Consider the following 26,540-nt stretch of genomic DNA (forward strand, 5'->3'; position numbering starts at 1 on the left):
ATCAGCTATCACTGAACAATAATAATACATTTCCCAAATGTATCGGCGATGTATGTAGCGTGTGTGTGAGTCTGTCTGCGTAATTATGTTTTCTCAGTTGGTGATTTATGGCAACATGTCTTCATGATAACTGGCTCCAACATCTGTCGCAGTAAAGTGTCTGCATAAAGACTGCAACATCTGCACTATAAAAATATGCACCATAAGCATTCTTCTGTGTAAATAAATACATACAGGAAACTAGCACACATGCATGTATGGATGAACGCTCAACCACACACCTACTGTACACAACTTAAAGCCATTGTTCGACATCAACGTATAGACTGTTTGATTATGTCTCAATCAGTATATGCTGCCAGGACACACTTCCATTTCCTGTCATCTGCAACCATTTTGCAAACTGCTTCAGAAAAAAAATCATGTGCATTTCGATGATACAGGTTGCAGAGACCACCTACTGAACTATACCATCATTCAAAAAATGTAAAACTGTTTTCTCTCCAAAACACTTTGATGTGACAACTGAAAATTCCAAAAAAAGAATTTGAGCAATAACGATCTCAAGTCTGGATCTATTTATTGTCTGTGGAGAAACTCCACATATCAAGACATTGAAGCTTCAGCTCTTTTGTTTTTATCTTTAGGACAACATGTGTTTGCAGTGATAAATCTTCATACCTCCTGTAATCCAGAGTCCCCCATATGGGGGACTTGAAGACATGCATAACAATAACAAAGCCCCCACTGCACTGATTATGAAAGAATATGGTCATATTATACGTCAAATTAAACAGCAGAAGCTGGGCTACAACGTGTAAAAACCATGTTTATATGACCCAAACACAGCCCAAACACTACTCAAACAAACAACTAGACATCAAACTTCATAAAGCACCTCTGTGTGGACCCAGTCGCCACATTTCTGGCTCGTATACTACTGTACATAAAGCAAAACACATCAGCGACCTCTCATCTGAACGTGAACATCGGGGCTTCCCCCAGCAACAGCAGCTAGCAGCAGCAGCTAGCAGCAGCACGGCAGAGGGAGAAGACAACAACCAGCAAAGTCGAGCAAAAACAGACACTGCGTGGCCAAAACATGGTCGTACATTTGCTCTTACCTTTGTGAAAAGGTTGTGTTATGGGTAAATCCACAATATTTCCAGTTGAACTCTGCCTAGTGTGTACATCTGAACTAGCCGGGCCGAAACCCGACGGCGCTAGGACCCTACACGGAAGCCTGCACGGAAGCCTGGTGCGCGCGCATACAACCCCACGTTGGCCTGCACGTGGATCTGCTGATCTGGCTGGCACATGGCTGCCAGTGCGGCCAATCACATCGACCTGGGTCTAGCGTCATTCCTCTCTCTCTATTGGTTAAAATGAGCCGCCCCTCACTCGAATCGACCACTGCGCTGCAGAGATAGAGGCTGAAAGCCAAACCCACCCAGAAGCTGCTCTGAGAGTGCAGCAGTACGCAGAGAGACTGAATCCACTTATGTTAGTTATTTCCAATCGGTTCCAGTAGATTTATTTTCAGTTAGTTTATCCAAATTGTGTGAAAATAAAGATTAAACAATAGTTTATAGTAGCAGGTGGTTCCAAGCTGTGCCAAAAATGGACATTTTGGAAAGTTCGCCTGGATATTTTGTAGTAAAATCTCAATCATTTTGTCCTGCTTCAATTAATCAGAATCAACCACTGCAGAGACAATGTTCACATGTTGTACAATGATTTTATAGAGAGTTTGAGGTTCATCAGCATTATTCTAAAGGGCACTCATCAAAAATATGATTTTTTTTTTAGGCGAATATTAATTTTATTAATTTTTTTCTGTGTGTCATCTTCATTTACTCTTCACCAGTAACAGATATACTGAAATTTACACATTTCAGCAATTCCTCATTTTTTTCCCTTTACTATGACACCAAAAGTATTCAAATAGACCTTGTGGTTGCAGAGATACACTCATTTTATTATGGATATGCAATTTTCGAGAAAAGGCCTAAAAAATAGGCTGGATTTTATTAAAACGGTCCCAACTTTTTTGGGGGAAGTTACAATTTCAATTGTAAAGTGTACTTCAGTGTGGGACTGATGCAAAACTCCAGAGAGAATCTGCTGTTGAGAGGGGAATACGTGGGGAATCACTGTTTCATACATTAGAGTCGATGCTGTCACACTCACCTCCATCTTGGAAATGCTGAAAAGTTGCTCTCAACCCACACAACATCTTGAAAATGTATAAAGATGCAGACAGATTGGATTTGCAGCTTTCCTGTTGATTCTGGGACTGTGCACTCTCTACATCTGCCTCAACCCTTCATAATGCAGCAAATAAAGACACACTCATGTCTATTTGTTGATAGGTTTAAATACCTGGAGTTAATTCAATGTGTCTATATGAAATCCAATCATTTTATAAGTTAAGTAAACCTTTGTGCCTTTAAAGGATAGGATGGTACGTTTTCTCTCCCACACTTTCCCTCCTCTCGACACTCAGAACTGAAGACCGTATGTTTGTCTGTGCTTCTTCCTCCACAGATTTGAATCGCATCCCGTCCGACCTGCCATCTGACATAGTGAAGATGGATCTGTCCAGCAACAATATCAAACATCTCAGGCCCAAACAGTTCCTGCTGTCCAAAGACCTCAAGCTGCTCAACCTTAGTGGCAACAGCCTGCAACGTATAGACACAGGTAAAGCCACAACATCACCCTCACACACACTTGAGAACACTGGACTCTTGGAGATACTTCTTTCTGATTGGCTGGTATTTGTTAAAGTCACATAACAGGAACAAGATAATCATCAAAACGTTAAACTGCTGTTTTTAACAGTATTTAACCTTCTGCTGTATTTCCATTTGGGCCTGGTGGCTCCCAACCTCGAGGTCAAAAACCCAAGATAAATCTGAGTTGATTATAATAACATGAGTACAAAAATACATGTTTTGTACATTTTTTCCTCTTATCTTGGGATTTTACATCTGAATTTCACATCTGAACAATCAGTTTTAGTTTTTTCAATCATGCCTCAGCAACAGCAGAACAAGCATAGCACAAAAAAAAAAAAAAGCAGACTCATTACTTTCTCCAGACTAATGATGTTTGAGCTCATGTCTTCCAGCCCAGAAGGAAAATCCTTCACAAAAGCTTGTAGTTTTATTCATTACCCTGGAGCACATGTTGCAATGTACTATAGCTCGTCCCAGTGTGTCTGAAGCTCCTGGGAATTTTAGAAACTGAAAGTTATTATGAGAGCTTCTGATAGCCAACACATGGTTTCAATAATTTCTGCTCCTTCTAAATTTGTTTTATTCAGTAAAAATAAAAAAAAGGATTATAATCATTTTCATGAGGTTGTTTATTTAGAAGTTTTATGTGGATGATGACCAGACAGAAACATGAATGAAAAGGCAACACAAAGTCTCTTGCACACCAGGATTCTTATTAAAACTGTAGATGTAGTTGTTTTTCTTCGCAGCAGTCTCTCATTGGCGGTGTTGGCCAGATTGTTGTGGTTTTTCAAGGCAGGACAACAATGAAGTTCAATTTAGAGTTACATGGAAGTACAGTGTAATTGTGCACATTCCTGTGACTATAATAACTTGACATTTTAGGAATTATGGGGACTCCACCTATCCGGAACTCCAAACTCCGCAGAAAAACTTTCTCAGTATTTTTCCCTTTAGTAAGTGAAGAAACAAAGAAAGAGCATGTAACAGTGTGACTTATGCAACAGTCATATCTGTAGTCATGGTGACTTGAGACTTTAAAATTGTGTTTATTTGTTTTGGAGACTTGGGACAAGCCCTAAGGGGTGAGAGGGAAAACCTTAACTTGTCACCTCCGACAGATGATAGATTAACTAGAACTGGGCTCATGTTTTCAGGTCATTCTCTCTGTTTCTTTGTCGGCTCCAAGAAATTTAACACATGTACAGTATAAGTAAAAGCAGGAGAAGTTAACGACAGGGTTCAAAGTGTTTGCCCAGTTGGCGCTGTGTTGTATGAATCTGCGATCGAGGTGGGAGTGCTGATTCAAATACTTGGAGATTACTCACTTTGCTTGCATTCATTCCGTGACAAAAACATTGACAGTGGTCTCAAAGGATGGTTTGAAGAAACAGATGGAAAGAACAGTCATGGAAGAACTGACGTGTCATCAACTCACTAAGGGAACCATGGTCATTAAAGTAATAGTTTGGCATTTTGGGTAATGGCCCAAAACATTTCTTTGCTTTCTATAATGTCTGGATCAAAAACCATAACCCTCACCGTGGGATAGTTTAGTACTGAAGGCTGACGAAAAGGAAAGAGCTCACAAGGTGGCAAGACTGTGATCAGACAGTATCTCATGCTGGCTCTAGTCCAACCATAGGCTCAGGAAATACCATTCAAGAAAATCACTTTGAAATTCTTGTAGTCATAGTGGGTCAGTGCTAATAAACAACGGCTGAACTGGGAGAATCAGCCTCATCTGTGTCATCTTCTGGGTTGAATGATGAAATAATAGCTTAAATGGACACTGGAAGGATCTCAGTCCCTGGTGTCCCTCTCAGCAATGTCCTTATTTTCACCACAGTTGTCTACCTCTATGTGAACTGGGCGCTCTCATCTTCCGCCTCCTCCTCCATCTCCTCCTCCTCCTTCTCAACTTCTTTTCTTTCTTCCTCCTCCCATATTCTCCTCCCCTCCTCTCTTCCGCTCTGTAAAGATCAAAGCTGGGCCCAAGGCTAGTGGACAGTGTGAAACAGTCTCCACTGTCCCATTACTCCCACTCAAACACACACACACACACACGCATACACACACACACACACAGGCATGTATGTGCAAACACAAACACAGAAACACAGACAGCCTATAATGTCTGGAACCTATTAAGGACGTCAACAGTCACCTTGTTAACTTAGGTTGATTAAATTTTGATGATCTTAAGGCCCAGCTGAATTTGCATCCATATAAGGAGAGCTCTATATGACACAATGCGTCTGATTATCAAAATGATGACAAATGAGGTCACTTTATTCTGTTAAATCCCACGGTATGTTTTCAAAATTAGCAACTAGCCTGTAAAGAAAGTTAAGTATGTTGCTGTTAAAGAGTCAGACTTATCCCCTTGAGGAGACCGAAAAAAAGTAAACAAAGAAACAGATGAGTGGCCTTTCATTCACAGGGAGCAGGAACACAACTCTAAATGAATGCTAATGTTACTTTGTGTCTGCTGGGTGTGTAAATATGGGGCTGTTTAGTATGTTAAACAGGACAACTTTATTAGGTGATAATAGCACAGCTTGTTGTGCTTTCTTTGGAAGGCTAAAAAAATGTACCTGATGGCACCTCATTTTGTTCTACTTCTCTCCCCCTTGCAGCTGCATTAGCAGGCCTGCTGTACCTCCGTGAACTCGACCTGTCCAACAATAGCCTCCATTACTTCCAGTACGGTGTACTGGAGGACCTCTACTTCCTACGGAAGCTCTCGCTGGGCAACAACCCATGGATCTGCGACTACAACATCCACTACCTGATCTACTGGCTTAAGCACCACCCCGGCGTCGCTTATACCGGCCTGATCTGCTCCGAGCCGCAGGAGTTCAGGGGCTGGCGTGTTGAGGATTACGTCAAGACCTACAACGGGGAATGTCCCAAGGATAAACAAACAGGGATGGATACGGGACAGGGAGGACAAGGAGGGTCTGACAATGATGCGCAGGAAGTGGGGGAGACGGGTGAGGGGCAGGGTGAGCCTCTGCCCCGGCCCCTGAAAGAGAAGAAGCCCAACAAGTTTGAGATCATCCGGTTGAGTTAGATTGGAGGTGGATCAGTGGACTGGAGTGGTTTGGTGTGGAGAGGAATTTATACAACAAGCCAGAAGGTTGTCTGTTGACAGGCTAATGAATGGATTACTAAAGGTGGACTCATTGATTCAATGTTCAAATAAACATGTGATAAGTAGTTAGTACAAATTTGGGATCAGATCAGAACCAATATTAGGGCTCAAGTCGTCTTTTTAAACATTTTCTATTTTGTGTGGACAGACCATTAACTTTAGTTACAATGTCATATTGCTAAGTTTGCCTTTAAACAATGCAGTTAGGAAATGCTGAGAAGCTTTTATTTGATCTTTTTGCAGAACAATCTCAGTCCAGTCTCTATCAGATCTAATAACCCCAACAAAAACGTCTCTCAGTTGGTGAACGGCAGGTGCTCTCTGTTTTTTTCTACTTCAGCAATTTGAATTTGAGTTCAGGATAAACTTCTTTTCTTCTTCCTCTTTCTTTCTTGATCCTTTTTGTATTAATTGATGTATGATATTGTCTACCTGTCTTTGAAAATAAAATTGGGTTTATTTTTTCTGAAAATGTGTTTTACTAAGTGATGAGACGTGGTGGAAGACAAAAGGCAGGTAGGTGAGCGTGTTGATCTACAGGGCCACCAGTTGGCCACCTTACAATGGGAAACAGATGTACTGTATGGCATCAGTGACTCACTGGTTTGAAGAGGGATTTGAAAGTTAGCTAATCATAGGTAAAACATACCAAATTGGGATGTTATCAGACCGTAGAACAGTAATGACCATGGAAACTTTGAGTCTGTCACTGCCGAGCCTTTGCTTCGTTTGGCATCCAAATAATCAAAGGAGATTAAAACATTGCATGAACCCAGATAAAGCGATGTTTCTTTCTTAATTTTGGGAAATTGTCTTGAATAATCGTCTTGACTGATAATTAATTGGTGCCAGTCAGTGTGTTGGAGGCAAGTCAACAATTGCTGCTATGTTCCCTCTCTGACACTTACACATTTTTAGGCCTGGACACAAGGTTAAAACTGGAACACTGTCACTGATTGAAATGAAACACTGACCACATTTGGAGGAAAACGTACATCTTTGTGGAGCCTTGTCAGCTTAATTACTTTCGTTTGGCTGTGGTGTTTGCAGGATTTTAGCTTGACAAAGTCAAATCAATCAAGTCTAACCTTCTTCCTGTTTACTGTGTTGCATGTAAACTTAGAACAGTCACAGATGTTTTAAATTAGGTTGATCTTTATTGTCTATGGCAGTGGGCATCCAAGTTGTACATTCATGTGTAGCAGCACAGTGCCCTCTAGTGTTCACAATAAGGCAGTTCTCGGATGGCTCAAAGACGACCTTGTTTGTGTTCACATCAATTATTCATAGCTCAAACGCCCTCAAGCCAGTTTTCATTCAGATGGGTGACAGTTTCAGCAGGTACAGATGCTCCAGAGGTCACTGAATGGTTCTATGGATATTAATTTCATGTGAATCATATACTGTGGCCTTCACAGTCACCAGATGTCAACCAAATTGTCTACATTTTCCACTCAAATGGGGAAATATCCATTTGAAGGATCATTTCAGTAGTGTTCAAAAAGCTTGTAGGAACTAATCCAAGAAGAATTGGTGTTGTTGGTGGCTTGTGACGGCCTATAAGGACTACTAAGACTCTCTATGGCAGTTTTCTCCTTTAATTTGTCACCTTTTTGTTTGCAGCTCCCTTGACAAAAGCCTCTGACTTCATCCAGCATCATCATGTGAATTTATAACATATCAAAAGAATCAGTTGAGAACACATTCAGCGTCTGTCACAAACATTTTTTTGTAAGGCGTCCTTATATACGGGGCTGTCACAGGAGGAAGCAAACAAAACATAATTCACAGCCTTCAGGTTTGTAGCAGGTTTTCCAGGATGTTTTCATCCAGAGCTCAGCAGCAGCAGCAGATGATCGAGACAGAGATCAGATTCAAAAGTCTCATTGGCAGACTGGAGCATTTTGACAAAACAGATTCCAAGCAGAGGTGTAACAATTCAATTGTGAAAACACACCAGGTATAGAGTTGTCTGAAGTGACTGGGGTGTGCTTGAGTCTTTATACTCACATTTCTATTTATGCCAATACAAACTCAAACAACAGGTAAGAGTCTCACAGTGTTTTTTGCCATCCGGATATAGCTGAAACAAGATCAATACTGTGTCTCTTAACAACAGTGATCAGACCAATTACTGCTCACCAGCTCTGTCAGTGGTGAGCATGGCTAGTCGTGGCATCGACTTTCTTGTCCTTAGCAGCACCAGAAGAACTATTTTCTAATTACCTTCAAGTCAGATGAATCACAGAAAACTACACAGAGTCGATCCCTCAATACTTTCCGATAATTGCTTAAATTTCCTCAATGCAAACACCATTTGCTTCTTGAGGCCTTGACAGCTGCAATCCACATCTGTGTGTCTTTATAACCTCCCGTTCCTCTTCTTCAACATTCATGATTAGAGATGTCCTTCACCTGCTTCCTCATCCGCTGACAGCTCTTAATTCCAAAAGCTGTCACCATTTATCATCCCTGTCTTTATCCTCATTTTTTTTTTTTTCAGCAACACGACTTCTTCTCTGGTGGTGTGTAGGCAGCTGCTACGCCGTTCACAGGCCTGGAGTTGGCCCTGAGGAGAACTCGAGGAGCGGGGTCTGCGTCCCCCTGGTGGACGTTCAGGCCGTTACGGGACAGCAGCTCTTTGGCCATCATCATGAAGGCTTCCTCCACATTCTGACTCTCCTACACACAGGAGGAGGAGATGGAGAAGTTTAGAAAAGAATTCAAAACAACCACACAACTTCTCATCAGTGTTTTATAAATGTGCACACTCATCACCTTTGCTGAGGTTTCGAGGGCAGCTAGTACGCCCCTGTCCTTCGCCAGTTTGCAGGCTTCATCAAACAGAACCTGACGTTCCTCCTCCAGGTCACATTTATTACCTGAGCAGAGACGGCAAATGTTAATATTTTTTAATCAATCGCACATTTACAGTGAAATTAGCATATATGTAGAGAATACATGACCCAGACGGTAACACTTTACTTGACACCTATCTCTATAACACATTATAACCATACTTATGAGGTATAATCGCAGTTATAACACTGTATAACTATAGTTATAAACACTCATAAATGATCATAATGCTTTATAACAATAATCATAACACACTATAAAGCATTTTATCTTAACTTATAAGGTCAGGTATTATAATACATTAGAATTGTTAGTAACTCGCTGACAATGCCCACATTTATAATGCATTATAAATATAGTTATAATGTGTTATAATTGGCTTATAAACGTGTATAACTATCATTCTAAACACTCATAAATCACATAAGACTTTATAACAATAAGCATAACACATTATAGAGCATTATAACTCTATTACAATACTAAGACCTTATAAGCCATTATAAAATGCTCTATGATGTCTTATGCTTATTGTTATAAAGCCTTATGATAATTAATTAGTGTTTATAAGGATAGTTATACATGTTTATAAGACAATAATAACACATTATAACTATATTAATAATGCATTATCGATATGGACATTGTCAGTGAGTTACTAACAATTATAACCTATTATAATACCTGACCTTATAAGTCACGATAAAATGCTTTATAGGGTGTTATGGTTATTGTTATGCATTATGATCATTTATGAGTGTTTGTAATTATAATTATACAGTGCTATAATTGCATTATAACTCATTATAAGTGTGGTTATAATGAGTTATAGAGATAGGTGTCAAGTAAAGTGTTACTGAAAAGTCAACTTTAAACTAGTTACTAAAACATGTTTGCAGTTAACATTTTTCATATTCAGACATTGCTTTCGTGCTCTCACATGTAACATGACAGTCACATCCTCACCTATGAGGACCAACACCACATTGTTTGCCCCGAACTGCTCCACCTCCTTCATCCAGTGGTTCACGGAGTCAAAGGTCGAGCGTCGTGTGATGTCATAGGCGATCATGGCACCGTGAGCGCTGCGGTAGTAGCTCTGGGTGATGGTACGAAACCTCTCCTGGCCCGCTGTGTCCCACACCTGCATCTGTCTCACGTGAAAGCCACAAATCAGCTTTGATATACTCACATACATATGGATTAAACACAAATGACTGACTGAAGGGTTCATAAACACATGAACACACACACATACACACACACACACACACACCCTCTGCAGAATACTCCCCTGTGAACATCTAGGCTATATTTGCATGGCAACAGCTGTCAAAGCAACCAGTTCAAACTCAAAAGCTCAACCCATTTGTTTTCAATGCAACACGGAAAAGCTTCAAAACTAAATCATCACATATTTTTCAAATTTACTCAACCATTAGGCTTTTACAGCTTTATAATGACCTTATGTTTTGAATTACTGATTGATAAAACTAAATAGATATATCAATCACTGGCATCTTGCCACTGACACAAGTGTCAAGGAAAATAGTCAAGAAAAGAAAACAAACAGAAAGAAAACAAGGATAAACCTTTGGGTCTTGATTAACACAATTCATAATAAAGATTTAATGAGTATTTCCTTTGGCATTTAATATCAGCTGATGACATTTGTTAAGATGACAGCACATACCATGAATTTTTATCTGGCATTCATCTTATCTACAGAACAATCCAGTAGCTCTGGGTGTGTTTACACGCGCGCATGTGTGTTTGTGTGTGTGCGTATGTGATACACTGCATCGCTCCCCTTAGGCTATGACAGATACAAACAGGGAAAGAAATGAAGGGTTTCTATATATCAGAACTGAAAGTGAGCTCATTTGACCTTTCTGGGCTTCCTTACTTCACATAAAGTGAGGGTATTATGAGTAACAGCTAGTGAAAGTGCGTGTGTGTTCTCATTTAATACAGTTAATCCAAACCATTCAGTTCCTTTTCAGGCTTAATGATGCTGCAGAGACGTGATTCCAGTTTATTTCTGTCAGTTACGCTAAGACTGGACCAGAGAAACCTGATGAACCGGTTCTTCACATGAGCAGCTGGTCTGACTTGTTTTGGACCAAGTTTAACTGACACTGTCAGCAAGGACACCTCAGTATAGTGTCACTCACTCCTCAAGCTAGAAAAAAAGGCCCTCATATGTACCTGAATAATTCTCCTTCTTCTAGATACACCTTGAGCTTTATTGTTTCACACTTCTCATTAAATATTTCACCAACATGTCTGCAGCCTGTCACTGTCAGAACCAACTGCATCTACAACACCCACTGCATGAAGCAGACATCACTGGAGGTTAATTAGGTTTCCTGCAGCGTTAACTTCTTAAGACCATTAAACACAGTTTATTGCCCTTATAACTGTCACACAGGCCTTGAATGACTCCAACTGATTTCAGAGTTTTTAAGATGCACCACCAGTCATCACTATCTCTAAAGCCAAACCTTTACTGTAACCTGTAGTCACATGCCGGTATGTTTAAGCTGTTCATCCTGCAGTGACTACAACATTCATTACAATTTGACTAAGAAATTATAAATCAACATCACATGATCATGATGCTGCTTGTCCAGAAAGGTCTGGATATGGGTGTTATGTTGGGCCGTAGATGTTCACTTCTACTTGTGGTTTTCATGTCAAAGCACTGACCTTCACTTTCTTCCCCTCGATGTCCAAGGTTCGTACAGTGAAGTCCACTCCTATTGTGTTCTGTTGCCTCTCTGCGAAAACCCCTGACTTGAAATTCTGAACCACACAGGTCTTCCCCACATTCGAGTCTCCGATCAGGATGATTTTAAACAGGAAATCAAAAGTGTCATCGTGCTCAGGTCCTGGGGTCTGCATGGTGAAGTTACAGTTTCTCTGGATGTGTGAAAGTGGATGAAATGACCCTTCCTATACTTGCTGGGTTATGTTTACGTGAATCAGAATTATTGAAAGGAAACTATATCAACACCACGGTCAGTCACCGGACTAATTTTCCAGCAGCAGGGTCAGTCTATGTGTAGCCTGTAAAACCACTTTAAGTGTTTGTCAGTTTGTAAAAATGCTGTTGTCCACAGGTTATCCACAGAATAAAAAATATATTCAGTTTTCAGCCACTAAAACCTTTTGCTTCAAAACTCTACATTCTCTGTGTCTCATGTCCCCAGGCAGTTCAGCCTGTGTCTCCCCTCCTCCAGTGCTCGCTGAGAAGGACAAAACTGTCTCAGTCCTGCTGCTCCTTTCAGCTCCTTCTCAGGTGTTGACCCACTTTATAACCTGCAGCCAAAGAAAGCATGAATACACATCCCATCCTTCTTGTCCTCCTGCACCGGCTCTGGTTAGCTGTATAAGTCAAAGATGAAAAGGGAACTTCCTTTTTGATAAAAGCAGGATTTTAAAAAATGCTGGTCTGTATTCTCATTTGCTGTCCAATCCACCTGCTGCCCTTTCTCACGTGTCCCCACCGGCACTGGATTCCTCCTCTCTCTCTCTCTCTCTCTCTCTCTCTCTCTCCCCCTCTTTGTCCCTCTCTCATCAGTTTTTCCTGTTCTGACTGACTTACAGCCTCACAGCACCTGTAGTAACAATAGAAACCCGCCCTACCTGTCCTAGGAAAGTAGCCCTGCCCCATTGCCACAGTTGAATCTTGGGAAATGCAGTCATCCTGACAGAAGGGCCTTTAATGAACCTCATATAACCTTATTTCAAATTCTGTTTCATTTCCTCAAAGCAACATTTCCTCAAAACAACACTGATTTACAGGTATGGTGAAATCTTATGCCATGCGTTCAATAAGCTTTGTTTATTTTTTAGGCTAAAACGTAAATTATAATTTATCTTATGTAGCCTAAATAACTTAATTTTAGCCCTTTAGGTGTTCAACCATTGTTGATGCAGCATTACAGCTAATTATTTAGACCTTTGTGAATTAGTGGCATTGAAGGATATTTTTCAGTGTAGGGATCCCATTTGTAGCCTACTATTAGCATGAATACATGGAAATAAAAAAATACAAGGGTTGGTGAAATATGATGTATATCCCAGAAACAACACCATTGATGCCCAAACAGATAAGCAGCAGTTGGAAATCGCTTCCCTGTTATGTAACAGCTGCATAAAAAGAGGAAGAAAGCATAAAGAATAGCTTCCTAGTACGGCCTGTATGCGGACACTTTCTCTATGATTAAGTTTAGTAATCTACCACAGTATAGAGGCATTCACATGTAGGCTACTGACATAACCAATACATTTCAGTATGATATTAGGCTATAACCTTTTTTAGGGATAAAGGTGTGGCTTGTTATAACAACTTATTCTATAGGCCTGCATCATCATTTGTAGTCTGACTAGTAACAACTGTTAGATAGAAGTAGCATATTTATAAAAATGTACTGTATAGTACCAGATGTACTAAAGCAGCCCATAATATATGTGAGCGAATGATTTTAGCTTGTTACATTCCATCAAGGTAAATGTGAGACTTCTGCAAACCTCTTCAGTTTTTAATTAGATCCTAGTATTTTTTAGATTCATTATGTTTACATTGACTCATAACAATGTGAAACTGTATTTAGGTCTTCATTGTTTTTGATTTTTTGTTAAATGGGAACATTTATTTGAACAATCAAAAACAAACAAACAAATAATAAGAACAAACAAACATATAAATTCGACATAAGCGATTATCAATGCACGCAATCACTAAACATATCAATCTGGAATGAACTCCTCTACAAATGACTGCTTCCTGTACGCAGCTCGCCTTAGATTCCATCATTTCCGACTGCACCTGAAAGCAGCACAGACCCCTCCATACAGCGCACATCACAGTGACGTCCGGTGCGGATTCATAGGTGCCCTTAACTGTTCCCATCACAGGTCCGTGTCCGCCGTAACATTTGCTTTATGAAAGGTTGTTTCTACGCCCCGGAGAGACGCAGCAGCAGCATGCAGCGGAGCGCAGTGGTCGTGGTGGCGGAGAAAACCACCTTAAAAAGGCCGTTTATCTTCACCAATGCTGTGCATATGGTAGGTAAATACCACTGCTTCCGAATGCAGGTCAATATAAGAGGCCTATCACCGCTTTCCATAGCCCGTTTCTCTGAATGCATGTTTGAATTGCTGATGTTATTTGACCTAAATCACCAGTGGGGCTATTATTAAACCAAAGAAGACACTGTGTTTGTGTTTGTGTGTGTGTGTGCGTCTCTCTCTCTTTCTGTGTGGTCAGAGATACTGCAGCTCCCTCCCTCCATCAAAATGTACTGTATGTAGCCTACAACGTTGCAATGTCTGCAGAACTGTTTTAAGGGGATACACCAAGAAAGTGATGAGAAAGAGAAAAAAAAGAAGAAAAGAAACAATCTGTGGTAGCTGCAACAGAAAGACGCCATAGTCATGGTTATAATTTGCATCTCCAAAGAATAATCCTCCTCTTTCATCCCACACTGACCTCTCCACCCATTCAGCATCTATAATCGTATTATGATGCTAATGTTTACAGTGTGTTTGTGTTGTTGATGTAGAGTCATATGCAGCATAGGCCTCCTTTTGGTTGTGATGCTACTGCTCTGTAAAGGTATCCTGGATGGATACAGCTGCTGCTCCACTAATGAGTTCACCACACATTTACAAAACATGAGCTGATACTTTTCCATCTGATAGGTTATGGATTTATAGATTTATAGATTTATAGATTTGATTTTATTGTCCATTCTTAATGCATTTAATGTCTCATTTATTTCTCCATACAGGCATTGTGCTTCTTCATGCTGACAATGACGATAACCTGGCACAGAGATCTCATACAAACAGGCAAAGTAAGACAGATTTCTCATGTTCTTCTTATGGAATTAAAAATAATAAAAAAATCATTATTTCCAAAGGAGATAATTATTTACTTAAGCCAAGGGGACCAAGGGGACAAAAGCATTGCTGGGATATCTAAGATGCAGCTGTGGAATTATTAATGCACGGGCCTCCCCCTCCCGAGGGGCTTCCATCAATACTGGCCTGAGCACTTTTATATTGTCTTTTCTCTGAAATTGCTGAGTTGAAGCCTTTATGTCAACAAGCATTTACCTGTTGAAGTGTCCTTGGGCAAGACAGTGAATTATCTTCCCATGCTAAGGGTACCGTTCTATAGCTGACCCTGACCTTTGACCTTTTTTGTAGCCATGCAATCCTAGCAATAGCTGCTTGACAACAGAATGATATAAATATAAAGTGTAAGTGAACACCTCTGTTGAGTTTGACTTCTTCCATGGATTTTTTAGCCTTAACACTAATGTTATTCGTCTCCACAGCTGGTGTCCAGTGTCTCTGTAGTGTTGATGTACGTCATAGAGATCGGCTGCCTGCTGCTCTCAGTGCTCGGTATATTTGGAGCCTGTAAAGGAAAGAGATGGTGTTTGATTCTGGTAAAGAAAAACCTACTGTGTGTATTTATTACCAGTGTGTGTTTAAGATGTAATTGTGGGTTCATTCTGACATGATGTTTCTCTTTCACTGACTTTTGCTGGTCTTCCTGTGGGCAGTATGCAACCGGGATGGCAGCAGCCAGTCAAACGATAATTGTTAGAACAGCACTTAGTTACCAAGACGTCTATGAGGTAAAGTACTTGAATGCCTCACTTACGATTTTTCATTAACAATGACAGCTGTTAAAAAGCAGCTTTAACATATTCATAATAACTCCATAAGCAAAGAGGATTCAATGAGATGTCTTCCTCCTCAGAAGCGTGTTGCCCGCGAGGAGGCCAAGTTACTGTCCATGATGCCCCTCAAAGGAACCAGCAAAGCCAACAGGACTCTGCTTTACAGTATTCAAGAGGAAGTAAGTAGCTCTTACTCATTTTTCTTTTTTTTTTTTTTTTTTAAACATAGCCTACAGTACAGATGATATACTTCTCTTTCTTCAAAATTAGCTATTTTCCATTATTTACTAGGTGAATCTTTCAGTAGCAGTCTGTGTATGTGTGTGTTTTTTTCCCCCCAAACTGAAGTACATGCTGACTCACTCCTGTTATTCTTTTCTCTTACTTTGATAAAAGGGATGATCTTGCACCCAAGTTCTGGAACTACATTTCCCAGAATGCTTTGAGGGCAATTTAACAGGAAGTATTTTGTTAGAATGGAGGCAGCCGCAGCCCACATCTTAAGCCATGTTGTTTTGGGTGTTAATTTCTTTGGAATTTGCCAACTTGGCACCAGTAAAATTATGCAGAATTAGTCACAGTTAGTGTCTCCATGTGTGTTTTAATACTGAAGACAACTTAAAAAAACACAATGATTTTCAGGCAAGTAAAGGAGTTTGAGAAGTGTCTTTTTCTGCAATATCTAAGCAGATTTCTAGGTTGTGTATTCAGTAGGTAATGAAGTTAGAGTGGTATCCCCAGAAACTTCTAAAACAATGAGCTTCTTCAGCCTCACATCTCTCCCATTGCAAACTACTGCTAGGTTAGACGCAGCTACCTTTGGGACTTTGACAGACAAATGCTAAACTGCCTCAAAAGACAGAAGACTAACAAAGAAAAGAAACCTTGGGGAAGCACAAGACTGACTCACATCACACATAACACTCAGATACCAATCAAACTTGAATGAAGCCACACCTGCAGGAGCCTATACAAAGTATTTTGGGTTTGGTCAAGGAAGCAGTTGTGTCCCATCTTAAAGACAAGTCAAGTCATCCTTCTGTATGCAGGAGTTTCACAAGTGTTTTTTTCTTGGCTGTGTATTCAGAACATGTTGGAGTGATGGTGGTTTCTTCAGAAAGTCTAAAACCTCACATTCTAACATCTCTGACAGAGAAATACTGCTAGCTTTGGAGGAGCTACTTTGGGGGCTTTGTCTCAGCCTCCCGAGACACAAAGATGCTAACTCTCACGTGACATGAGGTGCACTAACAAGGAAGAGAAATCTTGAGGAAGCACAAGACAGACACACACAAATCACACACTCAACAAGCAGGTGGCAATCAAACTTGAATGACGCCACACCCGCTGTTTAAGTAGCCTTACTAGGGTTTGGCCAGGCAAGCAGGTGTGTCCTATCTTAAAGATATATCGTCCTTCTGAAGGAGCAACATGGACAAACAAATATTGGTCTAATACGCTGCTCTTTGGTTATTCTTTTATGGTTGCATATACATCTTCATGTACTTGTTGGGTATTTTATTGGCAATGCATATAGTTCTTGCCTATGTGTGTGTCACTTCCAGTTTGAGTGCTGTGGTCTTATTGAGGGATACAAGGACTGGGGCTCTTTCATCCCTGCTTCCTGTAACTGCCACTATCCGGGAAAATGCGTGAGTATCTCCCTTTTTATAAGCAGAGCATAAGAAGTGAGGATGACTCATCAGGATCTTTGGTGCTGTATTCACACATTGTCTTTGGCAGCTGAAATGTCTTCACAACCCACACCAGTGATGACCAAAACTATGACAGTAAAAGGGCCTAGGATATCAAAAGAAGTTAATTTTCCTTTGAATTTGAATTTGTCCTCATATGATTTATTTTGCTACCAGCTCAGTATTGACTGATCTGATCTATTTTTGTCATATTATGTAATGGGATTTTGTCCTCCTCACCAGATTCGACTTCGGGGTAGTGCCACACTTGGGGCTCCAAAGAACCAGTATGTTTATCGAGAGGTAAGAAAAAAAAAAACTCTTTAAGAAAAAAGAAAGAAACCTTTATTCCAGTAACCTTTATTAACCTTGATTGCTCCATTAACACTGTAACCTTTTTTTTTTTGCCACCATCTTTGAAACAAACCCGCACCTTGTCCCTCCCCACAGCCTTGCCTACCGATTTATGTTTCCGAACTCAAGCTTGCATTCTCATTGGCGATGGCTATACAGTTTGGAAGTGGAGTGTTTTGGGTATGTGTGTTTCGTTTATATGTTTGCTTGTGCCCTTGTTGATGATGATGGTACCTGGTATGTTCAATTGTGTGCCTTGGTCTAACCTGCACTTCCATTCGCAGATGGTTTTACTTGTCATGAGCATCAAGCTGATGGGCCAGATAAGACGAAAACAGGAGTTCATGGCTCTTCTACAATCAAACAGATATGTCCCTGGTGCCTTCTAGTAACCTACTACATTTAATACATACATAAAGTATTATCAAGCGTACCTTGTTTGAATTTGCACATGTAAACACATTAGGCTGTATAACATAACCTGGCTAATTTGTGCTGTAGCAACATATGTTAAATTATTATTATTATTATATATTATTATTGTTATTTTCTAAGTGTTAATGCATGTAACCGATGTTGAAAATTAATCTACATGCATAGATAAATTTGAAATGACTTTTTTTCCCTCTTACTGCTGTAAAAACGATGCAGTTTAATGAAATTAGCTAATCTTTAATAATCATCACATTTTCACCTAACCTTTGGCATATCCACAAGATTCTGAATATCTTACCAAGCTTTAACCAGCCATCTATTCTTCTGCCATTTTGTTATTTACAGTAAGTGTTGTGTCATCTGGATTATATTCTGACATCGTCTCCATTGCCTTCACACTTCTCTGAGTCTGAGTTTGTCAAGGCAGATTTTAATCCAATCACATCTACTGTCCCTCACAATCTCAAACACAAGCAGAAAAAAACATTTTCTGTTGTCAACTGGACCAATGTCTTTCAAACGTACATATATTTGTACTTGTCTTAAAGCACACGTTGAATTTTCAGCACTAGAACAACCAATAATCTTTGAACAAATAATATTAATAATCCTTATGTAGCATCTTTCTTAAACAGAGTTTACAAAGTGCTTTGATTGAACTATAATATAATATTTATTTATTATTGAGCAATGATTTTCTTGGATAAATAATCAGGTTAGACAAAGGAATGAGTCAAAATTCTCATTAGGATACAAGAATGTCTTGATGCCTTGTTATGCACACTGTATATTAGAAACATCGTTACTTCATTCAGTTTTTTTAAAGCACATGTTGTGAGTAAAGGATATGTGATCATGTCCATCAGGAGGAGAGAGGATTCTGTTTGGTTGCACGTTCAGTAGACATGCCAGTAAATCCTCAATTATTATTTTTTGCCTCTAAACATTTAATTTTTAAGTTTGGAGAAATTTAGGCAAGGCCACTGCAGACAGGCTGTGAGAGGCTTCTGTAGGAAAATGCGTCATCAATATTCTTGCAGAGATTGTACTTTCCCACTCTGACCGAAGAGGCCTTTATGCCACATCACTCCGAATATGACTTGCTGCATGAGCTGCCCGCAGTTAAAATGTCTCCTCGACTAATGTATTGTCAAATGAATTTTGTCTGAAACAGCAGATCCAATGTCTACCTGTGCACTTTAACCATTAATGCCTATTATATATGTTCCGATACGTTCTGAAAAAGTATTGTATTTTTATTTCTGTCATACACTGTTTTCTTTTTATGGAATGAAGTTATGTAATATTTTGTAAATAGCAGGAATAAACAATGTGATTCTTGTTCCTTTGATGTCTTTCATTTTCTATTGAATACTAATAGGCAGCTACTGCTACACTACAAAACTGCCCAGGTAGCCATACCGCAGCAAGTTTCCGCTTCAGATAAACTGTGGCATTATACAGCATGCAACATTGTATGGTGATTTACAGTTATACTATTAGATAGTTAAAGGATTATTTTATTTTATTTTTGTGCAGTAATGAAATTAGTGAAATGTGCTCTGTTGTGTCCATGTTTCTACTACACCGCTTTCACAACGGCTTCATTTGTCAGACCTGGTATCGACATACATTTTCATATATATTTACACATATATGTAAACCTTTATATTTTGTATGCACAGTTTTTGTTTTACTCAGAAAGTCCTTTTTATCAGCTATTTTGAGAGAGAGAGAAAAAAAACAGTCGGAAGAGTGAGTTGTTGATCTCTTTAAGAAAAGTCACGTGACGGTCACATGACCCGGAAGTAGCCTGAACCGTGTCGGCGTGGTTGTGTTTACATGAAAAGCTCCTGGTTTACACATCGCATGCGGCTCCGTTGAGTAAACAAACAGTTATTTTCTATTTATTATACACTTATATTTCCACCTAAAGACAGAAATGCGATTTGCATTCTTCGCGTAAACGGGTACAGCTCTCTGTCACTGCAGCCGAGGTGGTGATAATGTGTAGGATACGGATATTACTGTGAATAGACGGACTATTTCGCATGTGTAACCCGTTATTATGCAGAAATAAAGCACGTATCATCTTCCTAAGGTTACTGACATTACTTTTTAAGATTGGTCATACAACTAGCTATCTTAAAGAGAGGCTAAAACCGTATTCTCCTCTGCGGCCGTGTAAGTTATCACCTTAGATTTATCTTCTCCATTATTCTGTCTTCTTTTGCACATGTTTACATTGTGTTTGAGCCTGCATGATTTATGCTTGTGTATATAAATGTGCTTTTTCTTGTCTGCTCAAAGAGGACACACGGATGAAGTGACCATGAAGCAGGACAATGATGCTGTGACCGTCCCTGCTTGCTTCATTTCAAGCCATGAAGGTTTCCTGGGAAGCATCAAAAACTTTATCAGGGACTTTGTGGTGACTGAGATAGACATCAATGGACAGCAGGTTAATAAAGCTGTGGCAGCACAGACCCCCCGCGGTGCCTGCTCCTATAAAAACAATGAGACCAGTGCAGAATTTAAGCAAAATAATGAGTTCTTTGTCTTGCACGATGCAGATGTCCCAGCTGATTATGAGGTGGACATTGCCCCACCGAGTCCAGGCAGTTTTGATTTAGGTGTGATCTTAGGTCAGTCGGTCAGTGATGAGCTTGAGCAGTTTGTGTTGACTCTTAAGGATGAGAAACCAGCCCAGCAGGAGTTATCTCTGGGATCCTTCACTGACAAACACCACAGAGCCAACGTCCACCGGGCCGTCAGACACCGCTTCCCCTTCCTCATGACCGTCACCATCCAGCCCGAGATCAGGGTGAGGGAGGACCCGGACTACAGAGAGCTGTCCCAGCTGGTCACGGAGGACGAGGCCGAGGACTTCTTCAGATTCATAGACGCCAAAGTGCGAGGTTCCTCCTACACGTTTGGACCCGACGACAACAAGGAGCACAGGACGGCCGTCCACCACTTCCTGAGCCGCAGGTTTGGAAAACTGGTGGAGACGAAGAGCTTCAGCGACCAGGGGAGCACAGCCATCACGGTGAGGCTGAGGGAGCGAGGGAGGCCGAAGAAGAGAAGCGCAGACGAACGCAAGGAAGAGGAAGTTTACACAGGTGAGGATGGAAACTTTTTGCTTTTATTCTCTCAATAACACTATATTGAACAGGCTTTTTTAGCACAAGAAAATACAGACAAGAAAAATGCAGAAACAGCTTGGAAATAAGCACAAATGCAGAATCATGAAAGACAGTAATGCGTTTTTCTTTTGTGTGTTCTCTGTGTTTCAGCGTTCACTCTGTGTAAAGAGAACCTGGAGACTCTGGAGGCCATCAGCTACATGGCAGCATCTCTTGGGGTCCTGCCATCAGATTTCACCTACGCTGGGATCAAAGATAAAAGAGCCATCACCTTTCAGTCCATGGTGGTGAAGAAGGTCTCACCTCAAAGGTAGTGCTGTGTTTCTTGTATTGATTTTGTCACATTGGCCTTCATGTTTTTTTTTCCTATTCAAAAACAAGCGAGACAAAAAGTAAGACATATGGTTGTGTCAGTCCTAAATATTGAGGATACTTGCTATTGATTAACATCACACATCTGAATGAATGAATTTATTCTATGTTATGTATCATTAGGTTGAAAGAGAAGACAGGAGAGTTTGAGAGGAGAGGGATGCGTCTGTCCCAGGTCCGCTCTGTCAGCGAGCCCCTCAGGCTCGGGCGACTGCAGGGGAACCACTTTGACCTGGTGGTCCGTGACCTGAGACCACACGGAGCCAGTGACACACACTCCTCTGGTGCTGATAGACACAACCGCCTGGCAGAGCTGGTAAAGGAAGCACTGGAAAATGTCAAGGTATTCATCTACTTCTAAATCATATCTTTGGTTTTACACCAGGTAATACGATGTCAGTGACTTTGAAGGGCACTTCCAGTCATAATCAATGTTTATCTCTGATATTTTCATTTCATACCATCCATATGCTACTCCCAAGTGCAGCGTGTGGATGTTTAAAATTGTTTTTGTTCAAGGATCTATCGTTTTTTCAGTGTTCATTAATGGGCTCTGGACTGATTAGAAAATTGTTCTGTGGTCACAAGTAACATCCTTTTGACCATCATTTAAATTTTAAAATTTGCTTTATAATTAAATTAAAGCAAAATTCAGATCTACCGCAGGCTCCGGGTCAGAGAACACAACAGTAGAGGGACTGAAGGCTACAGCCGCTGAAATTGAGACACAGCGTCTGAGGCGTTTGTTCTCTGACCCGGAAAATAACAATGCAGAATCCGTGGAAAGTCCGAATTTTGATTTAATTTAAATGGAAAGTGAATTTTAAAATTGAAATGATGGTTAAACAGACGTTACTTGTGACCACAGAATAGGTGACCGGATATCTGAGGTAAACATTGATTACGACTGGAAATGCCCTTTAACTCTGACGTGGTGCCAGCCATGTTGGTTGGAGTATTTGTGAAACTGCTGATGTCCTGGGGTTTCACCAAAACTCTAAACATGAGTGAGTAGCAGCAATGAAGAGGACACAGCAGGTTCACTACAACTGGTTAGGTGATAACTGGAACAATATAGCCTGGTCTGATGGATGTGGATTTCTGCTGAGGCGTGCAGACGGTCGGATCAGAACTTGTTGTGTCAACAACAAGAATCCATGGATCTAACCTCCAACAGACCAGACCAGACTGCTGCTTCTGCTGCTGGTGGTGCAATGTGTTGAGACAGTTTTATTGGCACACTTTAGTACGAGTCTGTGCTGCAATCTGTTTGAATATTGTTGCTGACCATGTGCAGCCCTTTATGGCTACAGTTTACCATCTTCTAATGGCTTTCTTCATCATGTCTCAAACTGGCTTCAGGGACATGAGATTGAGTTGCATGAGCTCAGATCTGAGTGCAGTAGACCACAGAGCAGAAATGTTGTTTTTTTTACTCAATCCAACTTGTACCAAATATTGCAAATGCAAAATGCAATGCAAAAGGTCCTTCATTTTACCACCTTCACCTTGATTGTCGTTGCAGGGCAGGGGTTTTGTCAACTACTATGGACCACAGAGGTTTGGGAGTGGACAGAGTGTTCAGTCTGACAAAGTGGGACTGGCTTTACTCAAAGAGGACATGGTAAGTGTTACCTATACCGACCCAGCACTGGATCTAACTACTACCACCAATACTGTTCCAGCTCCAGAATGACAAACATCCCAGTAAAATAATGATGTCCTGTCACACTGCACAGTCCTGTGTTGCTGCTGTACTCTATGTTATGTTTGTGTGTGTGTCAGGTCAGTGCTGTGCGCCTCTTCTTCACCCCAGAGGACGGCAACGATCCTCAGAGCCACGCAAAGAGACACTTCCTCCAGACAGGTGAGAGCTGGCACAACTACTACTAACCATTGTTGTTTCATTTTTTTTTTTTAGAATGATCAAAGATAAAAAATTAGTTTAGTAGACTGCCCAGTTTTATGGTATGTCAATGAAATCATATGCTTGTGTTTTTGTTGTGTTGACAGTTAATACAGCAATTTTTTGTTTGTTACGTTTCTCTTTCCTGCCTCTCCACAACAGAAAACGCTAAGGAATCTCTGGCTTTGATGCCGTTGTCTAAGGCCAGGGAGCGGCTGATGCTTCGAGCCCTGAACCGCTATGGTACTGGGGCAGATGGATGTGCCCAAGCCTGGCTCAGCCTGCCCCACAGCATGAGAGTCTTCTACCCACACGCCTACTGTAGCAGGTCAGCTGCAAGAAAAATACCCTCAAACATTTTGTCCTATCATTTCACAAACATGGGACCTGGGTGATAAGGCACTTTCCACAGATAGGTTTAATTTAGCCCCAGTTTTATTTATTTTTCTAATGGCCACAGTGAAATAAATAATAACTGAGTAATTGAGAAAAAAGTTGACAGTGTGTTTTGAGTTAATGTAGGTATAAATGTGTCCTTACTTTATAAAGTAATGTTTAATTTATGGATATGTTGCTAGGGTTTGTTTGGGTGTGTTTGTTCATGAACTCAAATAAAACCTGTGCAAAGATTGCAAAATATTATTATTTTAAGAAATTCTGATTCAAGCTTTGTGACTCACTGTGATGTAATGGTTATACGTGAAAATGAATAAGATGTGCTCGTGATTTATTTTCTCTTACATTTAGATGTAATCTGGCCCACAATGCTTCAACTCATTCATGGTGGTGTTGATATTAAGTGCACTGTGTCTGTTTGTGGTTGTCAGAGTGTGGAACGAGGCGGTGGCCCACAGGTTGAGTACGCTGGGCCACAGTGTCAGGAGAGGAGACCTGGTGTGGACGCAGGACGGACAAAACAAAGCAGAGGACTCCGGAGAAGGCAGCTCTGCTCAGGTAAGAATAGATTTAAAAAAATGGAAGGAGACATTTGCATCAAAGGAAACGTCCAGTGTTTAGATACTAGAGGAAGTACGTCTGTTGTTTTTTCAGGAACTGTAGGCTTCTCTGTGAATGTTAATGTCACTGACCTTTCTTTTAATTTTCCAGATTCATGTGGTGACAGACCAAGAGGAGCAAAGGGGAGTCTACACACTCGGACAGGTGTGAATTTAAGGCAAATATTTCTATTTTAAATGCAACTGATTTCATTTGACTTGTATCACTGCTGTTGTTGTTGCTGTTTTTGTTGTTGTTATGCCGTCAGGTGTTGCTGCCGATGCCAGGAAACACGGTGAAGTATCCAGAAAACGCCATGGGGACCTGGTACCAGGAGAGACTGGCCAGAGACGGACTGGAGGACTGTCGCTTCAGGGTCGGCAGCCTGAAACTGAATCTGCCTGGCTGCTACCGCCCCCTGCTGGCCCTGCCACGCAACCTCAGCTACCAGCTCCAGAGAGCAGCCTGCAGGGAAGGAGGAGGAGGAGGAGGAGGAGAGGTGACAGGAGAAAGGAAGCAGGACTCGCTCATTCTCACCATAAACTTCGACCTGGATTCTTCCTGCTACGCGACCATCTGCCTCAGAGAGATCATGAAGTGTGACCCATAGAACGTGAGGTTGTATTTGTGTATACTTATGTGTAAAAGAGTCAACATTTTGTACCTCACCAATGTTTTTTTTAACTTTATTGATGCTACAGTGATTGTGATACAATATCAGTGGAACTTAATTTTGTTTTTGAAGTAATGAGCAGAAGACTGTGGTCTAACGCTATACAGTGAAAAAGCAAAATGTGCAGTTATTAAGACTTATAATATGAAAAGTGGCCACATGTGAATATATCTAAATGTCAAAGCATGTAAACAGTATTTGTGTTTTGTGCCATGAATAAAAAATTTCGGATAAGAAATCAGTGTAATTTAGTTTTTTTGTTTCTGAACTTTTATTTTCCTCTGAGTTTTCTGCAATTTTAAAGAGTCCATCCAATGAGAAATGGAAGACCACAAGTGTCATTGGAACAATAATTAAACAAACTGATCATGAAAGAACTCCTAATTAATATATTATATACAGAGTTCCTGAGGAGTCACGCACATTCTGATTCTTTTGAAATACAAAGCGGGAAGATTAAAAAATGTAAAGCAGAAAAGAAAAGAAAGAAACCCTCAATTTTTGGATTAAAGAAAAATCACAATTTTGTCTTTCCAGGTTTTATTTCTGTTATTGTGAAAAGGATGGTTAGGCAAGAAATAACTCAAATGTATCTGGCAAAATATCAGCTGGATTGCAGCCTTCTTGTAGCCTAGAAATCTAGACGCACCCTAGCGGCAGCAAATATATTTGCTCCGTAGGTGGTGGTATACATTTTAATGATATAGTCTGGCTTGTCAGGCTAGCCTTCTTGAGCTCTCCGTCAGATTACACACAAACGCCATTGACCGTCGCTAAATTGTTTGATTGGGATGAAAATGAAATGAATGAATCAAGGGGCAACTGAACACCTATGGTAGATGATGGACCGTCATATGTGACAGTGTGAGGGAATATCTAACGGTGTTCTTCTCAGTAGAGTTCAGAAATTTGAAAAATCAAATCCTTGTAGCCGTTGTTTAAGCACATGGTCGTCCCAACATCTCATTAAAAGACTACATGTTGATTTTTTTCTCTAATTTAGACTTCTAGACTTCTAGACTTCATTCATTTGTACTACACAATGTAAAATTAATGTGTAGAATGGAACTGGAACACAATCCTTTTGGTTGTTGCTCTACTGATCACCACTAGATGGAGACAACTGACAATAATTGTCAATCATGTAACTTTGTTACTCATCTCGATATGTCACACTGTGAAGAAAGATAACTTAAACTAATTTGTCTCATTTTTCCAATTGTCCACTGGCTTCCTTTGGTCAAGCTGGCAAAATATGAAGTTCCTTATCTAAGTAAAAACAGCACTGGCGCCACATGACTAACAGGCTAATGATATTTCAGAGTGAATCACATTCTTAATCAGAGACTAAATCCACCGTGTCAGTTCCTATGATCCATTCTCATGTGAAAAACAGAGTTATGTCCTGGTGAGAAATCCATTTTAAGACTCTGTATATAATATGATGAAGCATAAAGCCCTGATGTAATTATACTGAGGTGATTTCTGATACAGATTTATGCAGTT

At 40.4% G+C, this 26,540-nt stretch overlaps 4 protein-coding genes across 5 annotated transcripts in view; 3 read left to right on the top strand and 1 right to left on the bottom strand.

Moving 5' to 3' along the window:
• Positions 1-6,370, top strand: part of lrrc17 (leucine rich repeat containing 17) — a 26,320-nt gene extending 19,950 nt beyond the window's left edge. Inside the window, exons 4-5 of the mRNA XM_085768968.1 lie at positions 2,548-2,703; positions 5,381-6,370. Coding sequence (XP_085625094.1) covers positions 2,548-2,703; positions 5,381-5,817 — 593 coding nt within the window. The 3' untranslated portion in view covers positions 5,818-6,370. The remainder of the gene's footprint in view (positions 1-2,547; positions 2,704-5,380) is intronic.
• On the bottom strand, positions 6,291-11,866 carry LOC146962690 (ras-related protein Rab-19-like). The gene is made up of 4 exons (XM_085768969.1): positions 11,467-11,866; positions 9,724-9,907; positions 8,677-8,780; positions 6,291-8,580 (listed from the first exon to the last, which is right to left on the bottom strand). Exons 1-4 carry the CDS (start codon positions 11,659-11,661, stop codon positions 8,398-8,400), a joined length of 666 nt encoding a protein of 221 aa, XP_085625095.1. The 5' UTR covers positions 11,662-11,866; the 3' UTR covers positions 6,291-8,397.
• Positions 11,867-13,583: 1,717 nt separating this feature from the next.
• On the top strand, positions 13,584-19,292 carry LOC146962691 (tetraspanin-8-like). Its single transcript, XM_085769476.1, has 9 exons — positions 13,584-13,830; positions 14,556-14,621; positions 15,108-15,221; positions 15,339-15,413; positions 15,539-15,637; positions 17,024-17,110; positions 17,396-17,455; positions 17,603-17,686; positions 17,791-19,292. The coding sequence occupies exons 1-9, from the start codon at positions 13,708-13,710 to the stop codon at positions 17,893-17,895; spliced, it is 813 nt and encodes a 270-aa protein (XP_085625602.1). The 5' UTR covers positions 13,584-13,707; the 3' UTR covers positions 17,896-19,292.
• Positions 19,293-19,736: 444 nt separating this feature from the next.
• LOC146962692 (pseudouridylate synthase PUS7L-like) lies at positions 19,737-25,272 on the top strand. 2 transcript variants are annotated; one of them, XM_085769164.1, is made up of 10 exons: positions 19,737-19,820; positions 20,252-21,063; positions 21,238-21,397; positions 21,583-21,802; positions 22,985-23,083; positions 23,245-23,326; positions 23,528-23,693; positions 24,193-24,319; positions 24,473-24,526; positions 24,630-25,272. In XM_085769164.1, the coding sequence occupies exons 2-10, from the start codon at positions 20,274-20,276 to the stop codon at positions 24,969-24,971; spliced, it is 2,040 nt and encodes a 679-aa protein (XP_085625290.1). In that variant the 5' UTR covers positions 19,737-19,820; positions 20,252-20,273; the 3' UTR covers positions 24,972-25,272. The 2 variants fall into 2 exon arrangements, with proteins under 2 accessions (XP_085625290.1, XP_085625289.1); XM_085769163.1 differs by having other exon boundaries at positions 19,757-20,125.
• The last annotated feature ends 1,268 nt before the right edge of the window (positions 25,273-26,540 follow it).

This window comes from Trachurus japonicus, chromosome 23 (assembly GCF_045865225.1).
Source record: "Trachurus japonicus isolate A0001 chromosome 23, Traja_1.0".
Taxonomy (NCBI): domain Eukaryota; kingdom Metazoa; phylum Chordata; class Actinopteri; order Carangiformes; family Carangidae; genus Trachurus; species Trachurus japonicus.